The 9,150-nt window shown below is 38.0% G+C and overlaps 2 protein-coding genes across 8 annotated transcripts in view; one reads left to right on the plus strand and one right to left on the minus strand.

Moving 5' to 3' along the window:
- The window catches only part of LOC113020883 (neuronal-specific septin-3-like), an 83,033-nt gene that overhangs the window by 35,071 nt on the left and 38,812 nt on the right, over window positions 1-9,150 (plus strand). The window lies entirely within an intron of this gene.
- Window positions 4,201-8,676, minus strand: LOC113020882 (uncharacterized). The gene is made up of 2 exons (XM_026165161.2): window positions 7,520-8,676; window positions 4,201-6,609 (listed from the first exon to the last, which is right to left on the minus strand). The coding sequence occupies exon 2, from the start codon at window positions 6,606-6,608 to the stop codon at window positions 5,127-5,129; it is 1,482 nt and encodes a 493-aa protein (XP_026020946.2). The 5' UTR covers window position 6,609; window positions 7,520-8,676; the 3' UTR covers window positions 4,201-5,126.

A 9,150-nucleotide genomic window follows, 5' to 3' on the forward strand; every position in this document is an offset into this window, starting at 1 on the left:
TGTCTGCAGGGAGAAAACAATATGAGAAAAGCCCACTTTGGCATCCCGTCATTTGGAAATAAATCTAAACAGTTAGACCACACTGGTTCAACATCGTGCCCAAAACCAGATTTTAATTACCATTTTCTCAACAACTCCACACAGCTTTGATGCAGGCCAAGCATTTGTTTTTGTTGGTAAATATTTTGACTTATTTTGGAAGGGGAAAAGGGGAATGTTTTCAGTTTGTTTACTTCTGTTGCCGCCTATGTCAGGTCTGCATCCAGTTGGGTGTCAGTGTTTTTTCTGAGACCCATTAGATTATTACTTAAAGCCTCTTCTGATTTATATGAAGTGGGACGTACTCACCTTCGGGTGTCAGCTCATGTATGTACATGCCATGAGTGCATACATTCATCCTTGTGTGGATGACGAGGGTTAAGAATGCCTCACGCCCAGGGGAGAGTGACTGATGGACATGCTGATAGGTGATAAGAAGTTTTGTGGTGGCTGTTCGAGAGCACAGGAGGTAGTAATGACATGCTTTGTGTCGGCTGATTTGTCGCCTGTAACGATGAGCAGCTGTATTCAGTCTCAAGCAGGATGTGATCTCATGTTTACCCACAGAGAGACACACACATGCACACTCATTGTGTACACAGCTCAGTTTCCTGTTCCTGGCCTTGACCTTGATTTGTTTTGTCATGGATGCTGCGATACATGTTGCAGAGTCAGTCAAATAGGCTTTGTTTTGCATAAACTTACTGCAATTTTTTTTTCATATTATTTCCAGATTTAGATTCAGTTTGTGGGTTGGGATGTCTGTTTGCATGCAGTTTCTCCTGCAAGTTTTATTTGCAAAGGGCGTTATGAAAAATATCTGGGAAATTAGTCAGCTGCTCTCACCGTGCATATTAATGAATGATAGCGAGGATTGCCACAACAACAGTAGGCACCTTTTCAGAGAACCAGCTGCTATGGAAAACTTGACAGGAAGTGGGTTTGCTAACACATTTGCAGGACTTAAAATTTGAAATAGTAATCTAAAGAAACTCTGTATGTAGTGGAAGTGTGTTCAGCATGTATGCTTTGCTCCCTGATTCACAAACAGCTCAATGTAAAGGGGCAGTTCAGAAGGTTTCTTTTTTTATTGTCAATGCAGGCATCTTTACATGGACAAAGGGATGATCACAGTTCAAGGCAAGGCAATACAGAGTCTGTCCTATAAATTTGTATCTGCTGCTTATATAGCGCAAAAGAAAATACAGTGAGTATGTGTTTCATGTGGAAGGACTGTGTAAGAAAAAAGAAATGCACATAAATGCAATAGAATTCAAACTGTGGATGCAAAACAATGCACCCCTCAGTAATGTGTTTTTGAGGGGGATACTGATTCTAAGTTTAAATATCACATTTATCTGCTGATGATGATGCCTGCAGCCATAAACAAACCACAGAAGTATCTTTACACCGATCTGTTAGAGGTTTTGCGACATAAATTGATATTTAACAATTTAAAACCTGTTGGAGCTCTATGATTAACTAACTATTGCATGCAAAATCATTTTCTATATGGCTCAAAGCCAGTTTCTCCTTACTTTACTGCAATTTCTTGCTGTTGACATACAGCACACAGCTGCGTAGACCTTATATAGGATGTTGATTTATTGGTCTGTTTCTCCGAGAAAACAACAATGGAAGACCAAGGCTTGAAATCCCTTTAAACCTGCTGCTTTGTGATTGTCATACATTAGTTTAGCCACTGTGATGCATACAAACAACAAAATAATATCACCACTGGTATTTCCTGTCTTTTTGCTTTAAAAAATGATAAATAGCATTATTTAAAAATTATAAGTGGTTAAGTAACAATGTTAATCAGTGCATATTACATTTGGTGTATTTTAAATTTTACACCATTCACTTTTATTTTTTATTTTTTTTTGTGCCTCCGGTCTTCTTTGGATGCCTCACTCTGACAGCAGCGAGTTTGTATAAGTGTCTTTTAAAATGCATTAACTTAATGAGAAGAATTTTCACATCAGATTATGCATAAATACTAGAAAGTTTGAAAGGAGAAAAAGCACAAGAAAAGTTTGAAGATATTCTGTTATCTACTCTTATATAATCTACTGTTTTAGGTTATGTCTGCTGTGTCTTGCCTCCTGCCATTGATTTACTTGCATTTCCTGCTACATTTTTTGGCTTTTCTCAGGCCATCCTCTGCTTTTTAAAGGCAACCTCAGTCCAGCTCATTCACACTACCACAGGTCATTTTAAATTAAACTTAAGTAGTCAAAAACTTCGTAGTACAGGTGTTTAAAAATAAGTTAATAACCTGTGGTTCACAAAGCCATTTTTAGGCCAGAATTAAGTATGTCATACCTTGGCATGATGGCAAGTGAATGCAATTCAGCATTAAAAAAACAGGGCAAGTTATTGTTTTATTTGGCTGGATGCATTCGTTTGTTATGATTGACATTTAGATCTTCCCCCAAAAAATCTAAAATAGAAACATTGTAGAAATATAGATATCTCCATGTCCTGGCTGCACGTCACACATTCATTGTGTAGCATTGAGCTTAACAGCTTGCACTTCAGCAAGCAGCTTGAAAAAAACTGTTTTGGATGCATGTTTTAAGGCACTAATATTGTGTCGACCTAAATAAAATATAAAATACATAAAACATTGGTTGTAAGAAAATTATCCAGAAAACAACCAATCTCAAGTAATAAGAGCTAATTTATATAAAAACTGATTACCACGCTTAAGTTAAACAAAACTGATTGTCCTGTTATGTCGCTGTCTTATGTTTTGCTTAAGGGATGACACCAGTTCTTAACTGGCCTGAAGACAATTTCTATTTTCATGAAATACTCCGTTTAAAAAAGGCGTTTTAACTGTTGTTTAATGAGCTGTTGAGCCACTGGGAGCCATAGCTACGACACGTTCCATAATACTTACTGCCTGCCTTACAGCTAATGATTTACGTGTTGTAAATGGTGAATATCAAAGGTGTTTTGTTGATTACACCTCTCTAATGCAATCTTTCCATGTGCTATCTTTCCTGAAGAGGTGTGTGTTTATGTAGGTGTGGAGCCAAACACGGAACTTGCAGCATCATGCTGAAATGCATCCCATGCCGTGCACCTGCTCCCTTATTATTAATGAGGTCTCTTGGATTGTGAAGTATTTAACATAATTTCTTCTGCTACTTGCTTGAAACGAAAAAAAAAAATTCCATTATGTTTCGGTTAACAAAGGAACACAGGAAGGGAACAAAAAACCTGTTGATGCAGTGAGCTCTATTTGCTGATTTTAAGGTTGCTTAAAGATTAACATAGTAATTGAGTGTGAGCTTCATGCACTGGGGCGTGAATTTAGGACAGTAATGACACATTAGGCAGTTTTTGCTTTATTATGTGTTTAGTTTTATGTAATGTGATTGAAAGGATGTACAAAGAGGAAGTATGAAAGTGAATCCACAGCAGCTTTATTTTTGGATATTGGGTGGGTTTTTTGTTGTTTTGTGTGTGTGTGTGTGTGTGTGTGTGTGTGTGTGTGTTGTATATATTTTATATAAACACCTATGCGTTTTGAATTTGCATACTTTCATTTACAAAAATGAAACCTGTTAATGTTGTTAGCAAAACTAAATTAACGAATTTGCATGGATTAGGTGTCATTAATCGATTACTGATTCTTCCTAATCCGAATCACCTCAAGTCATAGCAGAAATTGATGCTCTTCTGCTTTCTTCTTACAAAATGGTGGAAGTAGCTGATCAAATGTGTCAGCTTTCAGACTTTTAGAGACGGAACAAATAAGTGTCTGTTTGTCATTAAAACTTGGCTCTGGTCTCTTCACTAGAGAGTTCTTTGTACTACTATTTTTGCAAAGCTGAGCCTGCAACACTTTTAATGATGAGTCATTATCTTATGATCTTTTGGGTCTTGTCTTGGCCCTCTGAGTGCTATCCTCTTTTCACCGCATTAAAACAGTATTTATCTCTTTCACTCAAGCATAAAGGCCTTTTGATAGTTCTGCCTGGGACTTGGCTAGAAACGACGACTTGTGCATGTCACAAGGGATGGAAAGGATTTATCCCTGACCCCCAAAAACGTCTTGTGATTAGAAAAAAGAGAAACACCTGTCTCTGTAATTATGCACATCTAACTTTTAGAAAAAAACTTAGGTTTAACAAACACAATTTTTGAGTCTTTTTCACAGGATGTTCTTCATTAAACTAGACCCACTTACAGCTTAACACACATGACATTTATTCATTCAGGCAATTCATATTTTGCAATCTTGTGCAAACAGCTGAGACAGAGGTGCGGCTTGTTTGACTAGATATGCTGGAGCATTGAAAAGCCTTTGCAGGGCAGCACTTTATCATGAACGATAAGGCTGTTACAGAAGACTTTGTACAGTTTTTTAAAATGCATTTACACACTAGGACCTTTAATCCCAGCAGGTGATATCCAGGCCAGTCTATTCTCCGTATAGGCGAGGTCTGCAGGATTTTAGCTTGAACCCTTAAGAGTCAAATCTTAGTGCCACATTGCTGTAAAGGGGTCATCAACATAAGCATGCCATACACAGTTGAAATCAGTCTTTACAAAAAGCATGGCCATTATGTCCGTTTTCCATTAGGTAAAAAAACAAAAAATCTGTCACATTAATCTCGTTACATACATATAAAAAATTCCCCATAGAAATCTTAACTCTGATCCCATGGATTTCTTCCTTTTTCCATAAATGGACATTTAACACTGCTCTGTGATTATGGGCTGATGAATACATTGTTTCTGATTGACTCAAACCCAGTTCATCACTGCTTTACAAAAACGTCTGACCACATGAAGTACAGCACATTAGTACCAGTATCTCTGCAATGAGCTCTTACAGGCTCATGTCTGTTTTCAGCAGAAGACAGCATAGAGATGAAGGACCTGAAATACCTTTACATCTACTACTATATGATTGTTTTTACTAAAAATCTACCTTTAAATATACAGTATGGACATCACTAGTCTGGTATCTTATTTTGCCTTTTTTTATTTAATAAAAATCATTCAGCTATTATTTGAAAGGGCGTATGTACAGGTTAATTTAATATATCTAAAAAAATTTTTCAATATCTTTATTCCCCCCAGGGTGAGGTTCTTGCTTTCTCAATTTCATCCTGCATAATGAAGCGTGCTTGCACTCCTGGGGCGATTGTCATACCTGACTCGTACTCGTACACATCATAAAACATGTCCTGAAAATCAGTGTTTTCTTTGAATTTTGTTGCCCACTGCCACTGCCACCATTCATGGTTTTTTGTGGCTTTATTTTCAGAGCTATAGAAGCCTACCCACGCCTTTTTAAATTCAGACTTCCAGTTATGGAAAGACTCATTCACTATTAAGCGAGCACAAGCCTTGCCGTCTTTTGCAAAGAGTTGCAGGTTAGCATCATAACCTGGTATTTTCGCAGCTTTGGGGTTTTTAAACTCACTGCCTCTGTCTATCTCATCTCCTAATGATTTCCAGAAGCAACATACAGTCCTGACCTCATGCAGTCGTGCTTGAAGGCCTTCATTCAGGGGTACTGATGTATCATAAATGCCCGACTCTCTGTTCCCAATAGATTTATAAGTGAGAGCGTCCTCTTCCTGATCATTCTTGTAAATTGCCACCATCACACCTTCTTTAAGAAGATGTCTAGGAACATCGCTCCAAATAATTCTGGCATTTCCCTTTTTTCCAGTTGTCACCTTCAGTCTTATCTCATCTCTATGATCCACTTGAATTTGTGCAAACATTCCAACAGGATTATTATGCCTGCTCTCTGGGATATTGATCACAAAATTGGTTTGTGTGTTCCTTCTTGGTGCTGGCTGAGGTCTGTTGTTGCGTTTGTGAGTGGAATATTTCTCCTGGATCACAATAAACAAAAACAGCCCAAGACAAGCAAGCTCACCCCATGTGTTTCTTATCTGCCATAGTTGGGAATCATCAGCACTGCTTCCAAAGCGGTCTCTGAGATACGTCAGTGAGCTCATGTCATTTTCTTCCACAGAAAACTCTCTGATCTCCGTCAGCAGATTGGTAGTCACCTGATATGTATGCTCTGGATTATACCTCGTGCCCTGATTTTCAGATTGCTCATAATGCTGTGTGATATACACTTGATCGATCCTTTGTGAAGTTTGGCGTCCCACGTTCTGCTCTCTGACCCTGAATATGATCCTGTCCCTGTTTCTCGCTGGGTACTCCGCCCGTGGGTGGATGACATAATATGGCATTGGCAGCGATGTTTGTTGATTGATGTTGCCAACAGTGTAGTATCGGTATCCCCTCGGCAGTGGGTCTAACACCCTCTCGTAGTTTCCGTAATGATGTGAGCCGAAGTCTCCACTATTTGGCTCAAAGGTCAGCAGGATGATGTTGTTGTTGTCTATGTCAATTTCATTAGCAAACCAGTGGAGCAACAGGAGGCTGTGTTTGGGCACCGTTTGTCCAAAGTCGATTGACTTTAGATCACTGATTGAATTCAGTGCCCGTTTTCCAGCTAACACAGAGGTTAGGGTCAGGAGGAGAGCCACACAGCAGCTCGTGATTCTTCCTGTCTTCAACATCCTGTAGAGAGATTTAAGAGTTGGTGGTTTCATTATTCATCTAGACTCTACATCCTCACCTTACACTTGTTCATATTTTGATGATCTTTTTCCTGGTGGTCTTTAAACATTAGACATGTTCATATAAACAGTGAAACAGGTTTTGCCAGTTATCTTTCCTTTGGCTAATCCCATAATGCAGTGTTGCCTTAAGTTAACATGAGGATCGTGTCTCAGTGTGTTTTTCATGAGCCAGATCATTTGGTTAAACAACAGGAGTGCGCTTTCCTGGCTCGTCATTGAGTACAAATTCTGTTTTTGTTTTTGCTTTTTCTTTAAAATTAAGCCAGAAAGTTTTGAACCAAGCTTTATATGTGGGCTCATGAACTACTGGAATTATTGAATTTAACTGCATGAGTAAACCTGAAATTATTATATTTTTTTTTTACAAACATGAATTTGAAAACATTAACACCAATGTCTGTATTATTTTTAATACTGAACATACTTGGCTGTTTGCTACAATTCTAATGACAGTGTTCCTCATGCAATGTTTATGATAACTGCCTTTGTCAAATGAATAAATGATCCACAACACAAGCTGCTACAAAGTGCTCTGTAGACTATCAGTGTAATAAAGACCATTAGAACCAGTGAATTGCATAACGTCCTGCTTCAAATAGAGAAAATGATTCTGTGGGTCAATAAAGCTGTAGAAAGTGAGGTAAATATTAATTGTGTGGTTGTCTTTTATGATAAAGGATATATTAGAAGTACATAATGCTACAAAAGACTGTCAATGTTCAATTTTTGTACCTTGCTACATACAATACTAAAATAACGTGAGAAGCAGAGAAGCCTTCACAAATAAAATCTAGAGTTAATCAGTCACAAATTCATTCAAAATCCCACCAAAAAGTAAGAGGACTTACCTGCGTTAGTCTGTTGCTGTCATGTGTCTGAGCTCTTTGTTTGTGTAGGAGCAGAGGTAACTCCCTTTAGGTTGCTGTTTTCGTGTAAATGAAACCAAAGCAGCCAGCAAGGCTGGTACTAACAGGAAGTTGTCTGCATGAAACCACCTCCTGTAATAGCGAGCAACAGAATACTGTTTCAGCATTTTAGCTGGGTTTACAGCCACGCTTCTAAATACAAACACTGATTATTTGTCATTTTTAAGAGCAGGTTTAGGATGAAGTGTGTGACTGTTGGGAGAGCGACTGAGACAAATTTGGTTAAATATTAGTCAGTATTGCCTGAAGCCTTATCAAGTCTATCAGGTCTTTGTAAGTACTTTTCTATGCATGTGTCACAACTCTTGACCGCCTAGAGTGGATTGAAATACTTGCACGTCAGTGTCTTAATTTTTATTCACTTTTTTTAATATATGTATGTGTATGTGGAATACTAGCCTCAAACACTTGACTTCTTTTTTTTTTTTTTTTTTTCTTTTTTGGTCGTTTGCCATCATTAGGCAACAGAAAGAGTCACTTGGTTACCTGCTATTTGTTATTCACTATGTTGTGAAACATGGAAGACGTGCAACGAACATTCCCAGAAGGATTTAAAGCAAGTGAATCATACATTGTTTTTAGGTCAGTAGGTCACCAGGACACTGTTTTGTCTTTTTTTTTTTTTTTTTTTTTTTTTTTTTTTTTTAAATTTGTTTAGTTTATGTTTGAGAGAATATAATATATCTAATACAAACATAATGACACTTCTGCTTCAAGGCAGGTACGGGTTAATACACTTAGCTCAGTAATTATATTACATTTACAATGTTGTCTTTACTTGCGTTGCAAAAGTTCTTCAGTTATCTGCATATTGAATGGATAGAGCGGATAAAAGAAATGGATGTGAATTCATTTCGTGTGCTTGAGAAGCAAAATGGAACAGACATGCATTTCATACACCACAGGGTAAACTGCACCCATGTCAGAAACAATCGCATTATGCTATTAACACATCATCAGCTCTTTGCAAGCATCTGAACAGATGACATGATAACACACAGCTAGCCAAGAACACATCGTGATCATAAAGTTGACTCTATGCTGACCCCAGCCCAGCAGCCAGAGCCTGGTCATATAGCGTAGTAGGGCTGCTCAATTAATCGAATTTTAATCACGATTACGATCTGGGCTTTCAACGATCATTAAAAATGACTGAGCCGATTATTAGCCCCTCCCTCATTTATCCGCGACACCTTAAAGGCCGTCTGTGAAAATATTGTCGGGCATAAACTGGTCCGTGGCGCAAAAAAGGGTGGAGACCGCTGATTAAGAGGACCCGAGGGAAGCTCGGAAAGCTAAGCAGAAGTTATTTGGAGAGTGACTGCCGTTGGTTGAAAAGAGAGTTTAAAATAAAATAAAAAACTTCAGTGGTGTTGCACACTATTTTATATTATTTTTTAAAAGTTATTGTTAACCCTTTAAAGCCGGTCAGAGCAGCACGCTCCGTTTTGCGTAACTATTTTTAAATCCCTGTAGAATCTGAACCGTGTAAGCTAGCGCAATAATTTGTTTTGCATATGAAACCGGAGGAGTTGTACTTACATCTGATGCCA

The sequence above is a fragment of the Astatotilapia calliptera genome, chromosome 4 (genome assembly GCF_964374335.1).
Source record: "Astatotilapia calliptera chromosome 4, fAstCal68.1, whole genome shotgun sequence".
NCBI classification, from domain to species: domain Eukaryota; kingdom Metazoa; phylum Chordata; class Actinopteri; order Cichliformes; family Cichlidae; genus Astatotilapia; species Astatotilapia calliptera.

What these genes read in the sequence shown, in the direction of transcription:
- LOC113020882 (XM_026165161.2), bottom strand. Translation starts at nt 6,608, where the DNA reads ATGTTGAAGACAGGAAGAATCACGAGCTGCTGTGTGGCTCTCCTCCTG.